Here is a 26,074-nt window from a genome sequence, read left to right on the forward strand (position 1 = left end):
GCCCCGAGCGTCTCCGGTCTTTCAGAATGATGAAGCTTCGGTATTTACTTTTGGGTTCCACGTTCACGAATTCAGACCGTCCCTCATCAGCCATTCCAACCGCGCAAGAAGAGGCATGCCAACGACAGCCAGTGATCACTGGTTTGCAGCAGTACCATCGTGATCATTCGTGTCCGCACGCATGAGATAGGACATGACGCCCCAGATACCTCTCATGGCTTCGGTGCGATCTTCGACTTTGAATAGGTCGAACCACCTCGTTCTTTGCAGTTTAGGCGAGCACCAGTCGGAATCCGATGGCGCCTGGTCGGGGAGCTTACCTTCCGTGATGTAGTCAAGATAAGCCGGATGTATGCGTAGTTTCAAGAGGCTGATGTGGTGATTCAACGACGAGATCATGAAAACCTAGAATGGCGGATCAGCGGATGTAGCTTCCTAGAGCTGTTGCACAGGGCCCTACATCGTCCCACTCAACACTTTTGTCTTTACCAATGGCCTTGTAGGTCACTTTAGGATCCCACAGTGGGTTCCCAGGTCGTAGCGTTTTCCAGATCTCTGCTGGTGATGGCTTGCGACGGGCTTTGGACCCGTCACGATTCCGTTCAACAGGCTTCTCTTCAAGTTTAGGAGCTGCGGCAGTCGAAAGTATCTCGGTGGTACCGATTGTCTCGCCAACTTCGCCCCCAGGTCCTCCGCCCCAGCGCTCTTTTGTTGTCCACCATCTACCCTCGCCACCTCTGCGCTCAGACTTTCCTTCTCTAGCTCTCTCCTGTGCCAGCAACAATAATCCACCCAACTCACGCACGGCATCAAGAGTGGACTGCTTCTTTAGGTTGCCTGTCAAACCAAAGCCAGTATCTGCCCTGCACTGTAGACCCAATACTGGACCTTCCATATATCCATGCCTGGCCTTGGCCCTATCCTGAGGTGCCTGCCAAGCTACAGAGCTCATACGAACAGGGAACCGAATGTGCTCGATCGCGAGGACAGGAGGGCGGCGGTGTGGTGAGAGTGTCACACCAAATGCCCATGCAATAGGTTCCAAGAAGCTACGCACGCAATCAATGCGGTACTGATCAGGCATCTCGACACCATTCCCAATACGATATCCTCGGTAAGAGCCGTTCGAGAGGTCGACTGTCTTGCTCTGAGACTCCATGTTTGCCGCCCACGGAGTCTTGGGCGGTGCCGCCCGAGCTGGGAGTACACGATTTGGAGAAGCTGAAGACATCGGTGCACTCGTCGATGCTTTGATGGTGCCATTAGTGCTATGAGCCTCGGCTGATCGTGTTTCGCTTTCAGCATCTTCTACCTTGGCCTTCTTGCGAGGCTCCCCGTCTTCAGGCGTGCGAGACCCGAGCCTGGCTGTCAACGCCCGGTCTGAATCTGTTTCGCGTTTGGTTTCCCGACCATCGGCTTTTGTGGACTCTTGCAGGGAACCTGAGACTGTGGTTTCTCCACTGCTATCGCTAGCTTCTTGGGCCGGTGGAAGATATTCATCTAAAGATGTGTCCCAGTAATAAGCTAGATTGTCAAGACCTTCCCAGAACTTTCGAAAATGAGCCAATCGAACCGGTGTTTGATCTGCACTACTCTTCCGCGTGAGGGTCGAGAAAGCATCGTCATTCTTGAAGAGAATTTCTCTTGCCCGGATATGAAACTCTCTTTGATCAGGTAATCTTCTACCATTGCTCAGAAGTTTCGCCGTAGATCCCGGATCTGGTACAGCCTCTTGTTCTCCAGGCGAATGCACCCAAGAACTTGGGGGTAAGAACGTCCCTGCGTTGTTTGACAAGGATGATAGTAATGTTTCTAGACTACATTGGGGCTGAAACGTGACGTTTAGCAAGGCCAAGGTGTCTTCGCTGACATCGGACGGCTTCTTCAGTCGCAGGAAGTGTCCTGAGATCTTGGCTCCCGGCTGGGTCCAGGAAGCTGGCGGCGCGTTTGTCGAGGGCTCAGGCGGGTCAAGGGAAGGAAACGTGACGGGTGTCGGTTTCGAAGGTGGCGACCTCTGTTTCTCTGTATCATGTTGCCCCGCCAGTAGGTTGCCTATGAACAAGATGTCCTATATCAGCAACAATACTGCACGTGCGGTGCACGTCTCAGACGAAACATGTGTGGGATATATCCACTCAACAGGCAGAAGCACCCCAGGTAGTGTCTGCAACAAGCAGCTTAACAAAGTAACGAAATACACGAAAGTGAGAGCCGCCTCAATTGCCATGGTGAACAGCGCCTGTTAATGCTGTTGTTGACGTGAGTCCCACTAAGAGCGGGCAGAGATACGGCCCTTGTTTGCGCCGACAACATGGCCTTGATGAACCAAGTAAGGAATCAACGAGCAAGGTACTTACCACTGAAGCTGAACATGGTCACAGGATGGTGGTACAGGGACCGTGATTCTTAGGAGTGCGTCGAAATCGGCGATGGGATGTCAATGTCGAGCGAGGCCAGCGGATCCTCAAACACTGGACGTGCGCACCGCACCCGGCACAACAACGTCTCCACACCCACCAGCAGCTCTACCTCCAAAGCCTTCCGCAAGCACACAATGTCGATGCATGACATCCAACTCTGGAAAAGCTAATATAAAAGATTGTGATAGTTGCTCTCCACTAGTCACACCCAGCGTAGCTGCCGAGAAGCTAGGAGCTTGTTCATGCGTTGAAGCGCATACGGCTGTCAATTGTTGTCACTCGGACTGAATGAATCGCAAGAGGACCAGGAAGATGCTTCCAAGAAACCACCCAGGTGCAAGAGGTCGAATAGAAGTATTTTTGCATCTTCGAGTTGCTTTTGGTGTTCAATCACGTGCTCACAGACGTCCCGTCCCGTCGGCCAGTTGTCGCAACGCCAGAAGCCTCCAACATCACACTACTTTTCTGTCCCATCGTGCATCGTCACATATGTCATCGCGTCCGCAAGAATGGCTACCAGAATGCTTTGTCGGGCGGCACGGCTTTCGGCTGAGACGGCCATACCGTTGCCGCTCAACTGTGCGAGGCTCAGCGCGCTTCATGTGCATTGTCCGAAGCGCGATGTGAAGCCGCCCGCGTTTCAGACGGATACAAGCGCAACATACTGTGCCAACGGTTGACTACTACCCGGCCGTTCTTCGAACGCCTACTAACATCTCTCGTCGTTAATCATTCATTCAGTATCACGTAGCGGTAAACTCCAATTTCCCAAGTTAATATGCACAAAGCGTCCGCGGCGCTTTGTAACCTTTCTCTTCGTCTCTCCTTCTGAGCCCTTGTCGGCGTTTCTTTCCATGAGCCATTGCTCGCATGGCCACTCCTCAACAGTCGATTACGACCGTAAACGGGAGACGATGTACCCGTTCACGAGCCCGAACGGCCCTTACAACCTCCAAAACTACAGAGACATCAACCGCCGCTCCTCCCGCCGTCACTACATCCACGGCCGCTGAGGAGACATCGCAAATACAGACCACCACCGCCCAGACATCGTCCCCGCCTCCTCCACCGCCGCCTTCTTCGACGGCACCGGCCTCAACAACTACGCCAGCCGACCAGCCAGCACAGCAGCCGACTGCAGTGCCGACAACATCTACAACAGAAGTAGCAGCAACGTCCGCGATAGGTACGAGTACCACGGCCCCTACATCTTCTGAGCGGGTAACACCGCTGGCCCTCTCGTCTTCAGAGCGTGCAACGGCAGCCGCCCAGCAGCCACCAGAGACTCAGGCGCCGCTGGGAGAATCTTCTCCAGTCGCCGTGGTCACTCTGTCTCTGTCGTCACAAGTTGCTGCAGCGTCTTCAGCTGTGCCTCTGACCTCTATACCAACAAGCTCTGACACAGAACAATTAGCTGTTCCAACGTCACTCGTTGTATCTTCGCGCGTACCCGCCCGCTTCACAGCTCCGGCTATATCCAACGGTCCTACTCAGGACACAAGCCCTCAATTACCTATCGAGACCGATACGAGGGCACAGCCATCGATCGTGACAGATTCGCCCGCCCAAGCACGGCCACAGCCAACTACTTCATTAGTAGACTCTACACCCACTGGAGGGTCGGCTGGTATAATTGCTCCAGAGGGATCCACTGGTGGCGATGACGGCCCCCTGACCTTTGCGAATAGTGGCAATATAGGAGGCATAATCGGAGGAGTCTTTGGTGGCGTCGCTGCATTGGCTCTTATCAGCATACTGCTCTTCTTTTGTCTACGGAAACGGAAGTCGCGACCAGTACGATGGAACGAGAAACAAGAGACAGGCCCAAGCTTCCTAACTAGGCTGAAGACGATACCTAGTGGGGTGGGAGCATTTGTTGCGAGGATAAAAGGAAGCGAGGCTGGTCCGATGAGCAACCCCTACCAACGTCATGCTGCGCAAGCCAGTGTTGGATCAGTGTACTCGAGAGACTCTAATGGCAGAGGCCGATCGAGCAGTGAGCCGCAAGGTTTCTTCGGAGTTAAGCGCGCAGGCTCCAACAACAGCAGATCAAGCAAGAAGAGTGAGAGGAATCTGCTCCGCAAAAAGCCAAGCAGCATATCATCCAATTACCGGTTCCCAGGCATCATCGAAGACACGGGGTCGCCAAATCCATTTGCTGATCCTGGACCGCAAAGCAAGCTATTGGTACTCAACCCCGACCCCCGAAGCGCACCTGTCACACCCCAAGTTCCTGCAGCGACTGCAGACGCCGCGCCACGAGATCCATTCGCATCTGTCATGGATCCACCTGGAGCTGCGCCAGCATGGGCTCAACCACCTACTCACCATCATCAACGGACGATGAGTTCGATATCTGCGTTAAGCTCACACCCTGTCTCGTCGTTCTACACAGCAGACAACCCTTTCCGAGACCCACCTTACGCACCGCCTGTTCCCACCCAAGCTGTCCTGCCAAGCCACACCCGTCGTTCCTCGACGGCATTACCGGGCTTCAATGCGCTGTCGACCGTGGATGCGACATCAACATTCGCTTCGCGTGACTCTGATATCTTCTTCGGAGAACCGGGACCGAGCAGACCTTCTACCAACTTCTTCACTCCCGCACCGACAGGTCGAACAGTCCGACAGTCGGATCCTTTCGACCTTGACCGGCCAGAAGTTCTTGGCTTTCATAGTATCTTCAACCGGAAAGATGTGAATGGGAGTATTACCCGACAACCCACACGAAGTAAACGGACAAGCAGTGTTGGCAATTGGGGCAATACCGCGACAGACGTCAACAACTACGGATTGTTTCCGAGAGACAGTACAAAACAGCCACCATGGGGACCAAACGGTAAGAGATGACGATGACGACAGATAATGTCACCACGAAGGATGTTGTCGCGTAGATTGCTGCTCTAGAGCACACAGGACGCAAGAAGACTTAATGAACAAAACATGGACGTTGTCCCACGATCTTTTCTCTCGATGGCAGGAAGTATTCCGCGGGATCCATCAAATCACTTTTTTCCAGTTTTATAAACACTCAGCGAGCAAATCACCCCCTTTTTGTAACATATATCTCTACAAATTCCTTGTAGCGTAGGAGCATAGCGTACAATATACCCCATGAATAAGAATACGTATACCAGTATCAACCTAGCAAGCAAAACCCAGTAATTTTACGTTGCATTGACTGAAAGTTCGTATAGTCGTATCGTACGATAATGGAGACATGTGGCTTTGTGCCAAGATGAATCTATCGCTTCAGCCTGAGGCACGGGAGTGATGCGCTAGATGTAAAGTTAAACTGACACTGTGAGAAAGCTACTAAAGCGCATAAGAAAGTAAGGCCGCAAAAATAAATAGTCCGTGTTATTCCGCTCGGGTCCGTCAAGACCTGTTGGGATAAAAGAGTATGTCAGATGTCGATTGTGCAGGTTGAACGCCTAACAACGCTGTCTCACGTTAACCCCGCTTTAGCATCCCTCGAGCTTCTTCTTCTCTGCAATAACAACACGATTCTCTTACAAAACCTGTAGCGACATACGATGATCTCAACCATTTCACTCAGGTAGCATCAAGCTGCTTTCGCCAGATCTAGTAGACACCCACGATGCTGTGTGAGATCTGCCTTGATATCTTCCGAGGCTCGTGTCCAGTGAAATATACTCTGCACCATAGCTCTGTTGAGAGCTTGCAACGATCCGCCCTCGAGGATTGCGAGATCTGTCGTGTTTTATGGACTTGGATATCACGCCAGTCGCAGTTAGGCCGAGAGCATGCTGACGTGGCCACAGTGGCCTATACGGAATTTGACGGTGACGACGATTTGAATCACTTCTTGGTGATTCACCCCTTCCCACCACTTGACCTTAGGGAACGGTTCTACGCCTATAAGGCTGCGGACGGTATGCGGATTCCGTCGCCAACGGGTATCTTATGCTGATGTTCGAGGCAGAAGACTACAAAGATCCTGATGCTGATAAGTCACACGACTATCCAAACTGGACTGGTCGTATGACATGCGCGAGGACCTGGTTAGCGGACTGCGTAGAGAAGCACCCCGATTGCCCAGCGTCTCGCCCGAGCCAGTACATATCTCGCGATAACAGCGAAGTGTCTGAACATACAGTGACAGACGAGACCGAAACACACCTTCCTACACGTCTCATCGAGATTGGTCAACCAGAAGCCGATAGAGTGCGACTGCGGTTGCGCTCTGAGCTGGACAGCACCTCCTCACATTATGCAACACTCAGTCACTGTTGGGGAACCTCGAAGTGTCTTCGATTGACGGCAGATTCATTTCAACGCTTGAGAAATGGAGTAAGAATTCTCGAGCTGGCAAAGACATTCCAGGACGCTATATTCACGGCGAGTTCGCTTGACATCAAGTTTTTGTGGATAGACTCCTTCTGTGTCTTCCAGGACTCAAAGGAAGATTGGCAGCAGGAGTCAGCACTCATGAGTCGGGTATATCGTCATAGCTTGCTCAATATCGCAGCTAGTATCGCGACTGATAGTGAAGCTGGTTGCTTTCATGAAAGATCTTCCACAGTTGAGCCCTGCGTCGTTCAAACTACGTGGACCGATCGTCCGAACGGCACTTATTATGTTTACTATGACTCTTTTTGGGAGGATAACTTCGATCATATGCCCCTGAACCATCGCGCTTGGGTTGTTCAGGAACTTGCCTTGGCCCCTAGAGTAATCCATCTCTGCGGCAGCCAGATGTTTTGGGAATGTCACGGCTTGAGCGCCTGTGAGACCTGGCCTAGTGGACTACCATTCGAAATGTACAACCTTTCGATAAGGTCAAACAGGTGGGCTGCTGCCATGAAGATATTTGGCTCGAAAAGAACCGGTGAAACTAGACCCCTCCGTATCTCTCCGGACAATAACGTTGGAGTTGACACGCTTGTATTTAGGTCAATGTGGTCAACTATCGTGGAGGAGTACAGCAAGTGCGATTTGACATTCCCGAGCGACAAGTTGGTCGCGCTATCTGGTATTGCAAAGCACATTGGACAGCTCCTCGATATCGAATATTGCGCGGGGCTTTGGAAATTTGATCTCGTTGCAGGACTAGCTTGGTACTTGAAAAAGGAAAACGACAAGAATATCTTGCCTCCAACAGAAGCCAACCCGGTGACTTACCGAGCACCTTCGTGGTCGTGGGCATGTCTCGACGGTCCAATAATCCCATACAGGCCTCAATGGCTCCAACAGCATCACTTGGTCGACATCATCGGTTGCGATATCAAGACCGCGACAGCAGATCGAACGGGTGCGGTCGTTGACGCTTCTATCCAACTGACTGGTCATCTAGCAACGATGAACCTACATCCAGATTTTGAAGAAGTCCGAGATATCTATTTTGATAAGGGGTGGAATACATTAACAGATTTGCCACCAGGTCGATTGAGCCTCGATCGTCGTCCCTCGTCATCTCAATTGCACTGCCTGCCCATCCTCTCGATGGATCCATATCTATGTGCTCTTCTACTCATTCCCACTGGATCCAAGCGCGGCCAGTTCCAAAGGGTAGGTATCTTTTACTTGCAGTCTCTGGCCTTGGGACTGAAGCGCTGGAAGTCATTTTCAGAATTCGAGAATGAGTCATGGCTAGAGTACGAGTCAATAGGTGATGACGGTAGATGCACGATCACAATAGTATGAAACAACCGTCGTGGATATCCTATGAATGCCCATTCATCTTGGTTGCAGGAGGTTAAGGGAAAAGAACAGACAGATAGAGAAATTATAAGCTCTACCTTACAGCTTATATTACCTTAGAATAAGAAGACTTATAAGGACTAATAGTACTGTAGTCCTCTAAATCATCTATCCATATCTTGGTTATTAAACCAACTGTTATTTTAATCTTAAAAAGAAGACTAGGGATTTTTAGTTGCGATCATAAAAGCATGTGTGTATGTGAGACGAGATTCTGCATAGTGATTCGCTTTGCATCCATTAACATTATTTTTCGTAGTATCTACTCAGAAGAAGATTGTTGAGGAAGCCTTCTGTCGTTCTAGTTCAAACAACCCCGTTTATGCGATGCCAAACACCTTTGTAGGGGTGATAGTGAAGTTGAGTTGTGGTGCAACAAACTGGTTGTACCTGGCCTCGTGGCTGCCGGAGAAGTTGTAGGCAGGGCTGTCATGTCAAGTCAGCGTACGTTCTTGGTCACATTTTCTAATAGGAATGGTAACTTACCGGTCCTCGTATCCAGCGTATAAGAAGCTGACCTCAATCTCCTTGGGTCCAAATCCTTGGCCATCGTTTTCCCTCAAAGAAAACCTAGCCGCAACACCGTTGTTGACACCCTCGAGCAGCTGGCACGTCTCATATGTTGAAGGGACCGTGAAGCTGTTGTCGTATCCCTGCTCGTAGCCGTGGCAGTACGCCTTTACACCTGCGATCTCTCCCTTGATGGTCGGTACGGTGACGTTGAAGTTGTAGTAGCAGCCGGATCGACCGCAACCAGCCTCCCAGTTCTCAACTTGCCAATCCCAGTTTTCGGGGATTGCAATCTGGCGAGCGACAGGGCCGGCCATGGCAGAAGTTGCCAGAAGAGCGAGAGCGGTGAAGGAAACCATGGTGAAGTTGAGGTTCTAGTAGTTCGTATCAAGAATAGATATGTAGGGGTGTATTTGGTGAGCGTGTAGAGTGGGCGTGTGAAGATGCAGAAAATAGACAGCAAAGACGAATACCTTATATATGATGAACAGTTGTGCCAACACGAAGTTGCACCCTTGAACAATACATAGTCATGCCGATCAATCAAATCGTCAATACGGCAAATAGCCGTAGGTGCGGGAAGGTTTGCTGATTTGGGGAGTTGCACGTCATAAACAGGCCGAGATCGCCAGCCGAGGCTGCCCTCTGCAGCAAGCAACATAACATGAGGACAAGGCTGTCCCGGGCGCTAACTGCAAATCAACCACCACGGTCCACATGTCGCTATATTTGGACATAACGTCTACGCCTCTCCCACGATGCGGACAGTGAGTAGTCTCACGACCTTCACAGCGCATTGAGCCTATCTTACATACAGGCAGTACGTCGGTCAACTCACTGTGTAGGAAAGTTGCACCGCCACTCCGTTAACAAGTCACTTGTCTACTTGCCTATAGTGGAGACGCTAAGGGACTCGTATTTCCCTTGAGTTGGTGACCATAAACGTCATTTCCAGACCAAGCATCACCTTAGTCGTCTCTGCTGTTACAGTCGCCACTAGCCGGAAGTAACGTCACTCCTGGGCATTTCTCACCTGATTCAAATGTCCTGTGGTGGAGGCTTCCAAACTTTATTATCTCGGTCCCATCAGAAGACAATGTGGTAGATTGGTAACATGATTGATGTTTCGCCGCTTTTGTGGAGTTCACAACCACTACTCCACTGCACCTTTCAGAGAAAGAAAACTAGAATACAGGATATGTGTCAGTATTAATGTTGCTTTCGACGAGTATGGAGAGTACAACACACTGATTTAGTTCTTTAGCCTGAGTCTCAACACCACATACCAGGGAAAAACTAAACATGTATAAACATGGCAAGCCTTACTTTGCAGCTTAAATCAGCTTCCAACAAGAGAACTTATGAAGAGAGCTACCTATGCATGCTCTAAAGAGATTTTTGTTTCCTCCCTTTGATGTAGTGCCCGTGCGCTGCTCCCTCATACTGCCGTAAGCAGCAAGAGAAAGCCATCGCAAACTACAAATCTCACAGTCAATCCTTTGAATATGCGGCTGCACTCATAGTCGGCTTATACATTGGTCTATGGGACTCTAGATCCAAAGAAGGCAGGACAACATTCATGTTCCTGATATGTTCGTTTTCGAGAATAGAAAAGAGGACGCATCACATCCATTGTAGCAGATAGATTTTTGAGAAGACGAGGCAGCACATGATTGCCAGCCATGCTCATTTCTTGAGCAACGAGGAGGCGGCGCATCCATTCGATATGATCCAGATTCTTTGAAGTCATGAAGAATAATGCGTGTGTAGAAGAAAGACACCAGGCGCACCCGGTAGGTTTTATATACTCGGCAGGCGCTGAGTTTGGCCGGCAGAGGTGGTGTAAAGATGGAACGCAGATATTTTCTATTCGGTGCACCTCTTCCTCCTACGATGGAGATATAGGTATCATTTGAAAACCAGAGCCACCATGTCCCATCTCATCTATGTTTTTGGAAACGAGATAGCAACTCAGGCTGGCTCATGGCTAGTGTCGAGTTTATTTTCAAATTCAGCAATAGCAGAGAGAGACAACCATTCCTGGTTTGGTGTATCTTTTCGGAGAAAAACATGACGCAGCCCATGAGGGCTTGGGTTCGCTTTTGGGAGAAAGAGGACACAAGTTCATAAGGTTGTCTCGTGTAGCTTTTTGATTTCGTAATAGATGTTGTTATTGATGGAAGAAAGTGAAGAACGCAACGAGAGAAGTATTTGTATGTCGAGCGTGCTCAGAGCTTGGGCCATAGGGCAGATATGTAGTGTGTATCGTTGCGGGACCAAATCCTCGAGGTTCGCAGGTATGGGATCTGGAAACCCGGGTGCGGCAGTTTCGCTATGTAAGTCATGGAACAGAATTTCTTTAGTTTTGAATACTGGCAAGATAGCTTATCTACCCAAGTCCCCCATCTCATTTCGGTATATCTAATGTCCTCTCCCTCCCAACCCGTCTATCACGCATCCTGGGCTCGCGTTCATCCCCACTCCCTCCCTTCTCTTCAACCATCACCCCAGCCCCATCACTACTCGCCGCACTTCCCCTCCTCCCATGCGGACTCAAACTGCCTATCCTCTCTCCCCTCCCACTCCTCTGCAGCCGACTGGCAGCCGTGGGATCCGCCTCCGCCAACGCAACCGGCGTCGCAACCCTCGCCAGCTCAGCCACGGCACCGCCTTCCTTTGGCTCAAAAGGCTGAATCATGCAAGATGCCACTTCGCTCCGGACAGAACTCCTGCTACTCGACCGTTCATCATTGCCCGGTTTCTCAGTTGGTGACAATGGTGAAGGTTGCTGGGGAAGACGCATAACAGTCAATTCGCCCAGCCACCTCCTAACCAACGCCCTGCGGACTCTGCCGACGACGCCGAAATCTTCACCTCCATCTACAGTCTTCCCTAGCTTGACTTTATCCTCGCCGAACCAGCGGGTGATAAGTCGCCATTTGATGCCTGCCCACCGCCCTACTGGTATGACATCGTCGCGCGGACCGCTTCTGCTCCATAGCGATGGTTGCGCAGTAGCAAGTTCATGATACAACGATTCGTACACACCTCTGCGCATAGGATTCTGGCGTTGGCTAGCGAGATTATGTTTGACGCCGTACCAGAGAATGAGGACGATGGCGAGGACGGGGATGGAAACGATGAACCACCATTTCAGCGGTGGGTTCTCAGAAAACGTGGAAACGTTCATGCCGAAGAAACCGACGGTGAAGGTCAAGGGCAGGAAACTAGTCTTGTTAGTTTGGACAGCCGATGGGATAGGTGGTAAGGGGTTACGTACATGAACGTGATCCAACTCAACCGCCACATACTCAAGCCTAATTGCAAAGAGTGTCGGGCATCCCTGATACCCACGCTCTTGTACATGAGGTCTGACAGAGCGGTTGTAGGCAGAATGACATCTCTTTCCCACTGCCCAGTCAGTTTATCTAGCTCGTCTGGCACGGAGCCGAGCCAAGGCTGGTCTGACGATTCCTTTGGGTCGGCACCAGCAAGGTCATGAAGATGCGTGACCATTTCTTTGATGACGTCGACGTGGATGTAGATGAGGCGTTCGATCTTGAGCCATTGCGCGCTGTTCTTCCAGAGCTCGGGGGCGCGGGATTCGTCGGCGGGGTTTTCGTAGACTGTAGTTGGGGATTAGCGGAATGGACTACTTGAATGGCCGGAGGTAGGCTCCTACTCACTCTTGTCTTCGAGGATGCCAACATGTGTCTCGCAAATGGCCAGGAACTTCTGCCAATTATAGCTCAACGCCTTGAAAATATCCTGGAGGATGAAATCCATACACTCCGCTGTCAACGTTTCGTCGTTATCCTCCATGGGCAGGTAGAAGGAGAGACGTCTCCAACGGGATTCGAGTTCTTGTCTGGCACCAATAAGGGTATCTTTGACGGAGCCAGTGACTGAGTTTTCAAACAGGATGATGGTGTTTCCGTTGTCGAGAGAGCGAAGCTTAGGGATGTAGCGTTCTTGGTGTTCATTCGCATCTACGTTGCCGTAACTCTTCTTCAACCGCATATACTCTTCCCATGCTTCCTCGTCGTACGGATTTGGTATGTCGGGGTCGACGGCTTGGCCTGGTGTACCGTCGCTGAGCTGCACATACACATTCAATCGTTGTACATAGACGTCATGTCCGTATCGTGGCTGGTCCGACTCGTCGTAGTGGTTGAGCTCCATTATTGACTTATTGCTATTTGGACGTGGGATATGGGTGCCTCTTTCGTACGATTTGAGGTAATCGGCGCCGAAGGCTGCGCGCGAAATGCCACGCCAGGGATCGTGTTGAGCGCGGAACGTACGACCATTGAGAACAGGTTTGCCGCCGCGTTGTTGAGGTTTGTCGTGGCTAGCCCAGCGGCCAAAGTTCGTGCCTATAAGATCGTCTGTAGCGTCAATGTTGAACTTGCGGAGGAGGTAGCGCGTTGCCCAGCCCGCGTTCTGCACGTGGATCACGCGCAACGCAGCTTGCGCTGAGAGGTCTTCTTTCCGGTAGAAACGACGCAGGCTGTCAATGTCGCAAAACTCCTGTGCCATGATCTTCCGCCTGCCCTTCGTTGAATGTTCTTTGGCGACATAGTCAATAAGCAGCACGCGTCCTTGCGACCAGCTTTCCTTTGTCCAAGGTTCTCGCCATTCGAGATTTGGACTGTGCTTGCGACGGTGGCCAAATGGGCTTTTCTGGTGTTCATGCGGTTGAGGCTGCGATTGTTCGCATTCGAGGGACGGACGTGTGGACGTGGTAAATGCTCGCGGGGCTGTTCTAGACGTTAGCAAGAGATCCTTTCAATCAGCCATTCGTGGCATGTGCCAGCGCAACACCCAGCCTGGCAGTGTTCAGGGACCAACAAGCAATCCTAGGCACTGTTCATGATCCACGCCAGTCTGCTCTTCTTTCCGAACGTCTTTTGTACTTCTTTTCCTCTCCCCGGGGTCACTCACCATTCATACCGTCCATGTCAGGACTCGGCAGCGGTCCTGCGCCCGTCGCCGTATCTTCAACTGTAATCGGTGGCGGGGTGTCCGAGTTGCGCATCCTCATACTAGCCATGATACACCAGGTATCCGTCCAAGGAGCTGAAGCTTGCCGGAGCTATGTCGTGAGCTAGGAGCGAGGGCATTCAAGGACCACCAACGAGATTCGAGAGTACGACAACCGGGTGCGACCAACAAACAGTCCAGCTCGTTATATTAAGAAGATGAGCACATAAGTGCGATCGCAATGACGGGGTCACGGTGGGCGAGGATGATAGTATATAATCATGGTGGAGGCCTGACCGGTATGGTGGATGCGCCGAGAGCAAAGTAATGTGTGGGTGGAGTTGTTGTGGCTGATACGATCATGAGGCTGAGCTGCGAGTCTGGGGTTCGCGTCGCGTGAACAGTCGCCGCCTGCACTAAAGTAAGCTAAGCTGTGGAATCAGCCCTACGAATACGGGAGACAGGACCCTAGATATTTGCGAGGCGTCCCATGTCCTTGAAGTTCTCCCAGACTTGTCCAGCACAGGTACTTTGCTGCTATGTCCTTTACAATATCGCAACGGCATTTTTTACCAGTGAACGACTGCCGCGTTCACATTTCGAAGATCAGAGATTAACACAACCCAGATTTAAGGTTCGATCACAAGGTCAGCATAGGACAAGACCACATGAACAGCATTTAGATCTATTACGCTGTTGTCTTTAACGACTTAGTATACTCCAGACCCATACAACAGCTTCGTAAAAGTCGAACGCCTTGCCGTACAGAGTCCTATATCTTACTGCAGTACTAAACGCTTCAGACCCTGTCATGGCCTCGCGTAGGCACCGGCTAATTAGGTCTAGTGTTTAGACAGTAACTACGAGGCTTGTATGTAGAAGTCGCAGGGAGATTCGATATATGCAAAACAACAAGTGTATGATATGGTATGGGTCGTGATATCGTGTCGGGTTGATGCAGCGCTGACAGAACCAGTGCGCCATAATGGGTATTAGCAAAGAGATAGAAAAAAAAGCCCATAACGAAGGTTCCGCTCGCTCGCTCAAACGCCGTAAAAAAAGGGAGAAAACAGGGGTACCGGGGTATCTAATCATTCACATTGGCGACTGCGCCGTGTGATATCCTCGTCACTAAGGGCGGCTAGCCAAAGACATTTGCTGAGGATGTGTGGTTCGACATTGAAGGTGTATTTGGAGCTGGCTTCGAGCAATCGGAGTAGGTTCTTGACGATGGTGGCGGCCGTGTGGTGTCGGTCGAAGTTTACCAGTCGTTCGCCGCCGACAGGTGGGGCGTCAATAAAGGCGGGCTTCTGAGCGTTGTAGATGAGATCGCGCGTGTAGACGCCTAGTAGTTGTTAGCTTCTGTATGGATATCTGTCATCATAACACTCACCAATAAATGGAATACAGCCATCGTCGACAGTTGCTGTCTCCATTTCAAGCCGCAGGTTGTGGAAGTTCTTCAAAGGCTGAACGAGTGCCTCTAGCTCTGTCATGACCAGCATTTCAGCTGCGGGAACCAAAGCCCATGTCTTCTTGAGACTTGATATATCGTTCGATATCAAGGCAATCGCAATCTGGTACATAGTGGCGTAGTTGCGGTATCGTCGCGCATGTGTTGCGATGTGAATAAACTTGGTAATGCATCGCGCCCGTTCATGGATGTCCTCAGTGAGCAGGACCTCGGAAACGACCCATTTGACGACAAGATTGAAACGCGCGATGACAACGTCTACACCCCTGGCCTCTTCTGTTCTGAGATATTGTACCCAATCACGGATTTGTGGAGAAGATTGCTTCCAGCGCAACTCGATGAGTTCTTTCCAGTCGATCTCGTCCAATGCGTCCTTCTCGACTATGGTAAGTTGCTGAGCGAGGATTTCGGAGTCATAAGCCAGGACGAAGGGCAGATGCGCGGTTCGGGTTGGGAACGCATCCTGCTGAGGACCTTCGAGGTCAGCGGGAGAGTCAGCAAGAGGCCCAGGTTGAGGAGCCGACTGTGGGTTCGCTCGGGAGACAGTCGGTGTGAGACCTGGCGTAGGCAGACCTCTTTCGAAGATTGTTGGGCTGGGCACAGCATCATTCAAGCGGTTTCCGGTAAGGGGCGGTGTTGGAGGGTGGCGCATGGGATGCGTTGGCAGATTATCAGGATCTGCCTCAGGCGTTGTTGGCTCATCGTCGAAGAAGCTTCTTACCCCATGACTATCACGACCCGACTTTGCACCATCTCCGGAGCCCATCTCGCTGAGATCCTCATCCTCATCAAGTAGGAATGACTCACGTGGGTACGAAGTCATTGGTAAGGTCCCACCAGGCGGTATCCGCTTCATGCTGTCCGTCTCGACGATGTAATCAACAGATGAATCCATCGAGGAAGATGTCCCTGGGGCGCGAGCAGGCTCGGGTGAGTTGCTAGCAAATTGCAGGGGTGATGGCTTGGCAGAGGACCTCATGGTATCGAGCGTATGCCCTCGCTGAGAGGTTGCGATTTCGCTCAAGCGCCGATCGAGAAGTGGTATCGAGGAATAAGAGTCGGTTGACTCGCCCACTGACTGAACCGCAGGTGCGCGGCTATTGAAGTTCTCGGCAGACAAGCGATATATGCCTTGCCCGTCTGTTTCTGGGGGAGCCAACGGACGGTGGAAAACGTCGTCAGTTCCAGGACGCTCATGTTGCTCAACATCCTGCTCATAGGTATCAGGTCGCGTGTTTTGTTCAGAAGCTCCTGTGGGGCGATAGTAATCCAGATCAACAGTGGTTCGTTGGGAGGGGATGCTAGGCGACTTCTTCTCATAACGCCCTTCCAGTTTCATCAAGGCCGATTCGACGCCGCCTTCATCGTCCGTATCATCAGGCAGAGCAGCAAGCTTTGCTACTTCAGCTTCGAAAGAAGGTCTCAGGTTGGGCTGTGAGGAGTGTGTATCTACTAACGAAATTGGCTTCTTTGGGACTTCAGCTTCAGCTGGCCCTTCCAAAACACGATTGACTTCTGTCTCTGAATCGATAAAGCGATCAGACCGTAGGATGACAGAGTTTGTCACTGAGTGTGTGCGATTGGAAACAGAACCGGTGGAATGTGGCCGCTGCAAAGTCTCAAGATCATGAACGTTGCCTGCAGCGCGGAGGTCACCACCCGGTCTTCTACGAAGCTGGCGGGCGGGCCCACTAGCTTCAGGTGCTGCCTGACGTTCGAGGAAGAAGGGATCATTTTCTGATGACATCGTTTGAAATGTCGCAATGCTGGCAGGTCCTTGACACCTGCTAAGCACGCTGTTATAGGATGCATGTCGACGGAGAGACAGGGAGGTCTTGGTAGAGCCCCGGCGTCGGAAGGAATGCATCCTTGCTGGACCTGCAGAGATGGATCTTCTTTGTCTCGTCGGAGGCCGTCGAGTCGACATGCGCGAGGTGCGATACTCTGGCGGTGCTGAGCGAGGCTCTGGGTAGTCGTAGAGATCAGAGTTGTGTACTGATGGAGCGGCTTCGCCAGCTAGCTTCTCGTCAAGTGTTTTCTCTTGCTGATGGCTGTCTAGCTTTGTGGGCTCCTTCTCAAGATCGGGTGGTAGGGTATCCGACATGACAGGTAAAGGTGGCGGACCAGTATCGTCGATAATCACAATCGACTTGCTCCCACTAGTAATGGCGCTGTGTACGCGGGGATCAGGTGCCCTCTGGTGCTCATTCGGATTTGTTGTACCACGGCTATCGAACTCAAACTCGAATCCCCCAAGATCAGGAGGGTCAATACCATGGTATTCATGGCTTTCGTTTTCGAGCTGCTCCTGAACTGCAGCTCGAAAGCTCTCTGCGACCGTAGCAGCCAGAACATCAATACGCACCTGTGGTCTCGGTCGAGCAGGACGTCGTTTGTGTACACCGCCTGAAACTGAGACGGCTGATGCTGCACCTGGGTTGGAGGCTCGCATGTATGACGGCTGGCGCTGTTGGCTAACGCTACCTAATTGGGGGCTTGGGCTCAGTTGCTGCCGTGTGCTTAGTGCGCGACGTACACTGCCGAAGATCTTTTTCATGCCTGGGGAATGGGCAGTGGCATGTCCTGGTCTTTGGAACTCATTCACTTCAGCATCGTCAATCTCTTGAAGGTACTGAGAGCGCGAAGGACGTATAGCTCTGATTTCGAAATATGGGGAGCTGGGTTGGAAGAGTCCACCGCGCACTAGAGTGCCAGGCATATTCGTGACAGCTGACATGGCATAGTCCGCGGGTGCATTCTTGGGGATGGACAGCGGAGCTCTGCTGTCCCTCAGAGCGTCTGAAAAGCTTCCACTACGCTTGTGGCCATGCGACGGGCGGTGGACGCTCTTGATGGATGATGGCTGTTGTGGACTGGCTGTCAAGCGAGCAGTACCAGTGGGGACTGAGTTGGCGACCGGTACTGGATGTGGATACAAGGGAAGCTCGACCGCCTGGTCGTGTTTGTTCAGACCTCGCATGGGTATAGAACAAGAGAGGACGTGCATACTCTGCTCGCTGGCGGGCGATAGGGGTATTTGCGTGGGTGCGGCTTCGAATTCTTGTGATGGTATGTAGGGTGAACTCATGGAGTTCTGAGGCGTATGGCGTGCTCTTTGCGCCCAATCCATATGCCGACTAGCAAAATGGTCACTTGGGTTTGAGCCGATAGTTTCCTTGGTGTCCCGGACGTTGGTTCGTGGAGGAGTGCTTGGTACTGGAACAACCGGAGGGGGTTCCTCATATGCTGCTTGTGAGCCATCGTATCCGCCTGGAAGCAGCTCGTCGTCGGCATAGTTTTGGCCGATAATATCTTCGGTCTCCCAGTATAGCGCACACGTCCGCCTCCAGCACTTCTTCAACTCCCCAACAATCTTGATGTCGCCCCCACCTCCGTCTTGTCGAGCCCGGAGATCCCTGTACAGGCTGTTGACAAGGTCGCAGAAATTAGTTCGTAAAGAGTAATACGGCATGAAGTCGTCGACGAAGTAGTTCAGAATCCAATGGCGAAGGGCTACGAAAGTACGCACGCGGACGATGCGCCCGAAGTCGTCTTGGCGATCGACGGCCCATCGCAGTCGAGATATGAGGTATGCGACAAGGTCTCGGGTACACAGAAAGGCGCGGAAAGTCAGAAAGAAGTCGGATAGGAGTTCGTAATCCAGGAAGCTTGGAGAGGTTATATGCGCTACAAGTCGTGAAGGGGTGGCTGCGAGAATCTCACCCTCGGCGTTGAAGCGCACCACAGCGCGGTCGTCGGGGTTGATTGTAAGGGCATCGTAGAGTCGAGGGCTAATAGGCATGTGCGAGACACGAGCTGAAGAGGGACCGGAGAGGGGTACAGCTGGGCGGTCCATAGTGGCGCGGAAGCGGTGGGGGACAGGCGAATAGGCGTCTGAACGTGGGCGCGACGACAGAAACGACTGCCGCACCCCTCGCTGTGGGGTCAGGAGCGAATTGGCAAAGTCCTCGGTGCCTGAGGTTCGGGTGTAGACCGAACTGCGCAGGTCTGCCGTCCCTCGTGTGCTGAAACGCGGAGTGCCCAAGCGGTAATGCGGGATGGGAACCTGCAACAGCGGGAATGACGATGTGTCTGCGGTCTTGGGGCGCATATGCGAGGGCCTTTCGATGACGACTTTGAAGGTGCCCGGCTCGTGGCTCAGCGTCGTGGCAGTGTGGTCGTCAACGGTGGAGAATGAATGCGAGCGCACGTGTGCGAGTCGTCCAGTGGTGGGATCTGCCTGGGGTTGCTGCTGGAAGGCATTGCCCTCGTTCAGGTCTGGCAGCGGTGGCGTAGGTTCAGAGTGGGGTGTCCTTGAGCCGTACAGACTCTGCTCCCATTCATTGCTGGTCGGGCGGAGCTTGTCGAGGGTTGCGCTGTCGGGCGGCGTCTGGGGCGGAAAGACGAAGGGATCCGGTTGACGGCCGCGCTGGTTACCAGGACGGGCTACAGGTCTGAGAGAGTCAGATTCTACACATGAAGGATTCAGGTATGTGAAAGATGGGGGGAGGTAGGAGGCAAGAGGCGAGACATGACGTGCGCCTTCCTTGTGGTGTCGCTCACGTATCGCTCCTTCCTCATACGTCCATGATGTTTGCTGGGACAGACTCGTCCCACCACCAACACCATGGCAATCTCGAGATATCAGGTTGGTGCGTACCTCAGGTAGATGACGCCGTTGTGGACATTGGCTACGGTATAGCTCCGTCCGGCCGAGGTCGAATTGCTCGTCGTCGTGTCGATGGTGGCGTTGCTGGTGCCGCGTGCCCTCGTCCTGCTCTTGAGTTGCTCCCTCGAGTCCTTCACTCTTCGCAGACGGCGCGTGTCGTCAGCGCGCCGTTTTGCCGTAACTGCACCTGCACTTGCACCGGGCAAAATATCGCGTTTCCCTTCGGCAGGGGAGCCCGGCGCAGGGAAGACATTCTGTTGCATTGCCGATAAGGCCATCCTCCCCCATAGTTCAGCGCGCAGCAATTCGACGAGGTTTGCCGGCGTCAGCGAGTACGTGAACGAAGCATGGCCAGCAGCGACTCGATTGTGCAGACTTCTTAATTACAAGACAGGACAAGAGGGAATCGACTAGAGTTGATTGATGTGCAGCCCTGTCACATCGCCCAGCGGCGCGCCAGACGACGCAATTCACCAGTCAGCGCCCGTGTCGCTTGGGCTGAACGCCGCTATGCATTGACCCAGGCCTGGCCGGGCTAATCTGTCCTCGCTTCACTCCGGTGCTCCGCCTGCTCTACAGGGAATTGCATTGCGATTACAGGTTTACACATGCTGACATGCACTGGCACGCACAGGAACCCGCTTTGCTGCGCGGATGCGAACTGCTTTTTCCACTCCCCTTCATGCGAACTGCCCGCCTTCGCCTCACAGCCACACGCTTCTGGCGGCCACTCGCCAGCTGCACCTCTAAGATCTAGCAAGCACTACTGCGCTATTACGTCGGGAGCCGGGCTATAGTCTCCCAGCCCACGTGAGGTTTAAGGTTCATCCGTGACGACTAACTCATCCGCGCGGTCAAGGTTCCTCCCACTTATCTTGGTCGTATTCGCAACGGGCATCTAATCCTCCGAGGAGCGTGACAGTGCAAGATTGCAAAACAACAACAACGCATACAACAGTCAAGTCAATAAACACACGTCCATCCGGCATCCTGTACAAGGGTACTGCCGTTTCCAGATGAACACACATACATTCAGTGCCGCGATCTGCCATTGCATCGGTACTTTTGCTCCCTGGCGATCCAAAGCAACCATTGGCCGCCCTCATCATCTCGCTAAACAAGTGTTTCCCTTCTATCGCAACCCCCTAGCATCCCGCAAACACCACCTCGGCTCATTTCCGACCCTGCGCAACGTCATGACAGCACTACCATGAAACAGGCTTACCCTTATACAAACGGCTGCCGCAATTTAATGCCCACTGGTTCGAGCAGTCAACGGTCCAAGCTGAGTCGAACAGCATAACCACGTACATTATCATGGCCCTTTGCGTCAGGCAGCAATTCCACAAGCGCAACACCCCGGATGCCCATCAAACCGCGAGCTACTGCACGACATCAACCATGGTACAACCCCATCGTTCTGCATCTGGCCACCGCTGCTTGACACCTGTAAGAATTCAGAAATGCTCACACACTAATTCTGCCTACATAAAAACCTGCGCCGGTACACTTAGCTCGTGCCGACCCATCCCGAGCAAACCAGCCAGAGTGCTTAAACGACAAGTACAGAGATGGCCTAGTACGTCGCCGACCGAAGAACTGCCTGATGCACAGCACAACTTCTATATTCGGCACGACTTGCAGACCCCGACTTCGCCTCACGCATCCGGCCCGACTGCTAGCGTCAGAAAGGGACAGGCCTGCACTAAACGATCTGAGAAGGTACGATACAAGCATGCAAATCGTCTGAATATTGGATCAGCGATACACAGCCCTTGTACCGAAATCGGTCACAGTTTTTGATTGAACAAGGATAATTTTTCACACATTCAGTAGAGGAATTCCCCTTTGCTGAACACCTTCATCCCGAAATACGCCCTGATCAAAATGGATAACCCCTTGCAACATCTTCCTCCCCGTCAACATCCAGTCCTCCTTCTACCTGCTCCGCGTGTTTCTTGTCTAGATACTCCAGCAATACATCCCCATACATCTCCTTCCCCTTGTAGCGACTTACATCCTCACCCCAAGAACGAATCGCGCTGGCTAGTCGGCCAGGCACATAGGGTTCCTGCGCGATATCCGTGATAGGATGGAAGTAAGTTCGAATCGTAAATACCACACCACCAGATTTAGGCAACCTGAGGAAGCAACGTTAGAAGCTTTATTCCATGGAAACTGGAATAGGTAGGGGTAATAGGGGAGCAGTAACATACCTCCGTAAACTCTGCCTCTCACTCCTGAACCAATGATGGTCAACCGCCTTGTTCTTCTCTGCTGTGAACCACCCGATGCCTCCATCTTCTTTCGCATCTTCACTGCCTATACTCTCGCTCCAGGCTAGTTTGTCGTCGACTTGAATGAAGTAGTTGTTCCGTAGAACAGGTGACTGTGGTTGTATTCTGCGGAAGAAATTGGACATTGGTTTCTCGAGTTTGTCTTTGAACCTGCGAAATTTATTAGCAAACGTATTTTCATCAAGAGAGCAATGGTGAAAATCGACGGGGAAGGCTCACCCCGGAACATCCCCACTCGTATGAATGGTAGAAAGTGGCATTCCAAACTTATCCTCCAGCCTCCAAAATCCTGCCAGCAAGATAGCACCAGCAAGCAGGTAGTACTGCCCATCCTCCTTCTCAACCATGATAGCAAGATCATCTTGAATCATCCTAGCACACATTTCCATCGGATCCTCCCTCTCCCCATCTCTCGCACACCCCTCCACATCGAAAACCTCACCTGTCTCTAGATTCTTCATTCCTTTCCCCTTCCCCAACTTCATCTCTTGGAACAGACTCGGGTATCGCTGTGGTAAGTAACCAACCAACTCCTCCAACAACTCCTTCGCTGCACTCATCGCTTCAGGAGCCGTCTTGATACATTTTTCTCCTCTTTCGGCTATCCTAGCTGCTTTGAGGGAGTGGTAAGATGAGTATTCGTTGTCGAGTTCAATCCATTCGTCCCACGACATGTTGCGTAGGCCCATTGTGATATTGTATTTGGGGCCGTAGCGGAAGGGACGATAAGGTAGAGGTTTTGTTGTTGATAGCGACCAATTTGGGTAGGGGGATGCTGTGGGGCGGGTGAATGGGGATGGGTGCCATACTAGAATCGAGGTGCAGTATTAGTTTGGGTAAGAACAAGGGGAGGTGGGAAGAAGGACTGAGAAATGGATTTGATTGGAACGAACATACCTCCAGGTGGCCTATCTGGAGCTTTGAATGGGGAACGTTTCTCGAGATTCGGTGTGCTGGGTCGAGAGGTAGGACGTCGACGGGTAAGAAGGAGGCGGCTGAGGGTTATGGCGAGCCATGTGAACGTTGCGAAGAAAAGAGCTGCGTAGAGAGCTACTTTCGGCTGTATGTTGGCATCCTTGAGTAAAGTGTTGAATTGGGTTTGTATGGTGGTGCAGTGGTGTTGCGCATCACGTGCGAGACGTGTTGTGTGCTCTTCGAGTCTAGTTACAAGGTCGGACATTGCAGGCATCAGGACAACAATACTATCGAGACATAGTCATCTGAAAGGAAGGACGAGACGTTGACTATATGAGTAAATGCGTGATCGTGCGAATCGATAAGAAACCAAAGCAGCAATATCCCGTAGTCGCGTTCATCATGCGAGGTGTGTAAAATAGCTTCCTCTTATTGTTTCAACATATATACAAGCCAATGACTTCCTGCGATAACGACCCATGACAGTGTGGGGTTGTCGCGCATGTGTCGTCAGTGGTGGTTATCTCCCAGTCTGGGCGGGGAAAGCAATACCCCACTCGGTTAGACTTGGTGTCTATCGACGCGAAGCACCGAACAGAGCTGGTCGATACCCTCGATAACAGGACCGAGCTTCTTCGTGCCTTGTGGGTAAGGTGATCAGGGAATGTAACGGCTGCCGAGTGCGTCTGGTCAAGTTGGAGCGCGTCGGCATTCGGCAAGAAGAATTGCCTTCTTGTCTCTTTCTCCTCTATCACACATGACCTAATTGACCACACATTATATCAGACGACCCGCAGTACCACATCTACGCTATGCGCCCTTTTGACCCCTGCGTTGCAACAGGCAGTAATCGCCCCATTGGCGGCGGAACTTAGCCGGGATCACGGGTAGATCTGGGACCCAAAGCATGCGACTAATGGTATGTGTCTTGCTTGCGTCCAGGAAAGGAAGACATTTCAAGGCCTCCCATTCTTCTGTATTGGAGACATAATCAGGCTCGAGGGTTGTTGGAGGAGCTCCAGCAGAGCGCGAGTCAACAATAAAGTCGCACTGGTCGATGTTGGTCTATTTTATCACAGTTAGTAGAAATCATGTTTGTGCATACCAGCTTCACCTACATATTTGCTAGGATCTTCCAAGTTTTCGTCGTTCATTCCAGACGGGACCAACCATGTGCCAGGGAACATTCCGAGAGCGGCGTCAGCCTCGCTGAACTCGCCTGGCAGAAGACCGGAGAATTCGCTCTTGATAAACTTGGCACGAACTCCCTGGGGTAAGTTGAACGAAGACGGAAAGCGATACCACTCCTTCCCTAGGCACACAGTGTCTCCTGGACGGGCGACTGCCGGGTCGAACAATGGCTTGTAAACTTTCAGTGGTGCTGAGTATGCGGACATGTGGCCTAGAAATAAGTCAACACTACATCTCAAAGTGTTTGATATATTCTGATGCATAGCGGTAGTTGAAGAGAAAGGTGCTTATAACATACCGTTAATCCTTAGAATGCCCAGGTTCAAAGACAGAAGCACAGGTATACAGACAATGACAAGCTTCACCATCGGAGGTATCTTGCTTACTAGATGTCGTGGGTCCATCGAGCCAAAGTTGGCTAGCAAGATGTGCAAGGAGAGGGCTGCGTTCCAGGCTAGCGCTGGGTATGCAGGGTACATAAATCGCTCTTCTTTGTGAGGCTGGACCGTGAATATCGTTAACCACAAGTAAAACGGGCTGACGAAAGTGATAGATCTGGTGAGCGTGCTGCGGTAAACAGCCCGATCAAAGACAAGATACTGGATAAGTAGTAGTGGTAGAGCAGCCAACGCAAGAAAAAACCATATGTTAAAGTTCAGGGCCAGGTTGCGGACGTAGAAGTGCCATGGCTCCACGCCATAGATATCAGGGCCTCTGCTACCCCCACTGAAGACGTTGTAAAGTACAATGTTCAGCGGCACGCACACGAGCTTCCTGTAGAAGAGCGAGTCGATGACGGTTTGCAAGAGTACAACGGCGAGTGCTCTACTCGCGCCATTGAGCAGTACTCTTCGCAAACTTTCTAGAATTGTGCCAGTGAATAGGCCCGCAATGAGGTCTTCTGCAATGAATGGCAGAGCGAGAGCGCCTGAAAAAGGCCAACCCAGGGCACTGCCTACAGCGAACCATGTAATACCCTGGGCAGTCCTCATGGTGCTTTTAGACCAGTCCATGAAAGACGCAAATCCAAGCATTGCACAATTCATGGCGAAACTCGACGGGAGGTATGCAGGGGCAGCATGGTACATGCCCGGACTTATAACCATGATCATCGCAAAGAACGATGCGACCCGCACCTCGAACGTCTTTCTAATAGCAGTGTACATGCGAGTCTGGCATGCTGCACAGACTACCGCCAGAACGGCTCGCAGGAAATAGAACTCGAAGACTTTGGATCTTTGCAAGCCTAGCGTCTGCATAGGTAGCATGGCGAGCCCAATCACAAGCGAGTGTATGGCAGTATAGGCCCAACTTCGGATGGCGTAGTCGGGAGAGTACTCCCAGGTCTGGAGACCATAGCCATGGTTGAGGTAGTGGCTTGGTTCCCAGTAATTGAAGACTTCGTCGCAGTCTTGGATAGGAGAGAATGCGGCAGCGACGAGATTGGCGAAGGAGAATACGCAGAAAACTGCAAAGGTAGAGAGCTGAGGCGGTGCACTGCATACATGGTGCATACGTTAGCCTAGCTAATTGCAAGAAGGGCAGAAGTGGACCAACTCAGCCGTCTGATGCGCCGTCTTCGGGCGGGTAGTAGACATTTCAGCAGTTGGGCATGCAAAGGGCGAATCCAAGGCGCTGGCGAATCTCCATCGAAAGCACACAGAATGCACTTTCACTGACACGACGCGAATGCGTAATGAGTTCGCGCTTCATAGGGCTGAGCTCGCGCCTGCCCGCCAAGCCTATTAGCGCGCATCCAAAAAGGCGACGTTCTCCCAGGACGTGCCCTTCTCAACCAGAACTATCATCGCACGCACTTAAGCAAACTGGTGCAAACAACGCAGTTGATATATCGCAGCGATCACGCGTGATTCAGAGAAGACTGCAGAGA

The 26,074-nt window shown here is 51.9% G+C and overlaps 7 protein-coding genes across 7 annotated transcripts; 1 reads left to right on the forward strand and 6 right to left on the reverse strand.

Moving 5' to 3' along the window:
* Nucleotides 1-135: 135 nt before the first annotated feature.
* Nucleotides 136-2,227, reverse strand: GT037_008794 (uncharacterized protein; the record flags this gene model as incomplete). The annotated part of the gene is made up of 3 exons (XM_038933841.1): nucleotides 136-405; nucleotides 461-2,068; nucleotides 2,117-2,227. 3 exons carry the CDS (start codon nucleotides 2,225-2,227, stop codon nucleotides 136-138), a joined length of 1,989 nt encoding a protein of 662 aa, XP_038783806.1.
* Nucleotides 2,228-3,290: 1,063 nt separating this feature from the next.
* On the forward strand, nucleotides 3,291-8,087 carry GT037_008795 (uncharacterized protein; the record flags this gene model as incomplete). Its single annotated transcript, XM_038933842.1, has 3 exons — nucleotides 3,291-5,259; nucleotides 6,206-6,316; nucleotides 6,367-8,087. The coding sequence occupies 3 exons, from the start codon at nucleotides 3,291-3,293 to the stop codon at nucleotides 8,085-8,087; spliced, it is 3,801 nt and encodes a 1,266-aa protein (XP_038783807.1).
* Nucleotides 8,088-8,464: 377 nt separating this feature from the next.
* On the reverse strand, nucleotides 8,465-9,013 carry GT037_008796 (uncharacterized protein; the record flags this gene model as incomplete). Its single annotated transcript, XM_038933843.1, has 2 exons — nucleotides 8,465-8,570; nucleotides 8,631-9,013. The coding sequence occupies 2 exons, from the start codon at nucleotides 9,011-9,013 to the stop codon at nucleotides 8,465-8,467; spliced, it is 489 nt and encodes a 162-aa protein (XP_038783808.1).
* A 2,048-nt stretch (nucleotides 9,014-11,061) lies between these two features.
* GT037_008797 (low temperature essential 1) lies at nucleotides 11,062-13,707 on the reverse strand (the record flags this gene model as incomplete). Its single annotated transcript, XM_038933844.1, has 4 exons — nucleotides 11,062-11,881; nucleotides 11,935-12,280; nucleotides 12,341-13,414; nucleotides 13,599-13,707. 4 exons carry the CDS (start codon nucleotides 13,705-13,707, stop codon nucleotides 11,062-11,064), a joined length of 2,349 nt encoding a protein of 782 aa, XP_038783809.1.
* Nucleotides 13,708-14,728: 1,021 nt separating this feature from the next.
* Nucleotides 14,729-20,043, reverse strand: GT037_008798 (low temperature essential 1; the record flags this gene model as incomplete). The annotated part of the gene is made up of 3 exons (XM_038933845.1): nucleotides 14,729-14,982; nucleotides 15,031-19,565; nucleotides 19,772-20,043. The coding sequence occupies 3 exons, from the start codon at nucleotides 20,041-20,043 to the stop codon at nucleotides 14,729-14,731; spliced, it is 5,061 nt and encodes a 1,686-aa protein (XP_038783810.1).
* A 1,619-nt stretch (nucleotides 20,044-21,662) lies between these two features.
* Nucleotides 21,663-23,257, reverse strand: GT037_008799 (uncharacterized protein; the record flags this gene model as incomplete). The annotated part of the gene is made up of 4 exons (XM_038933846.1): nucleotides 21,663-21,921; nucleotides 21,997-22,227; nucleotides 22,297-22,885; nucleotides 22,975-23,257. 4 exons carry the CDS (start codon nucleotides 23,255-23,257, stop codon nucleotides 21,663-21,665), a joined length of 1,362 nt encoding a protein of 453 aa, XP_038783811.1.
* A 545-nt stretch (nucleotides 23,258-23,802) lies between these two features.
* On the reverse strand, nucleotides 23,803-25,781 carry GT037_008800 (mannosyl transferase; the record flags this gene model as incomplete). Its single annotated transcript, XM_038933847.1, has 4 exons — nucleotides 23,803-24,057; nucleotides 24,111-24,394; nucleotides 24,482-25,680; nucleotides 25,741-25,781. The coding sequence occupies 4 exons, from the start codon at nucleotides 25,779-25,781 to the stop codon at nucleotides 23,803-23,805; spliced, it is 1,779 nt and encodes a 592-aa protein (XP_038783812.1).
* Between the last annotated feature and the right edge of the window lie 293 nt (nucleotides 25,782-26,074).

This window comes from Alternaria burnsii (genome assembly GCF_013036055.1).
Source record: "Alternaria burnsii strain CBS107.38 chromosome Unknown 744, whole genome shotgun sequence".
Taxonomy (NCBI): Eukaryota; Fungi; Ascomycota; class Dothideomycetes; order Pleosporales; family Pleosporaceae; genus Alternaria; species Alternaria burnsii.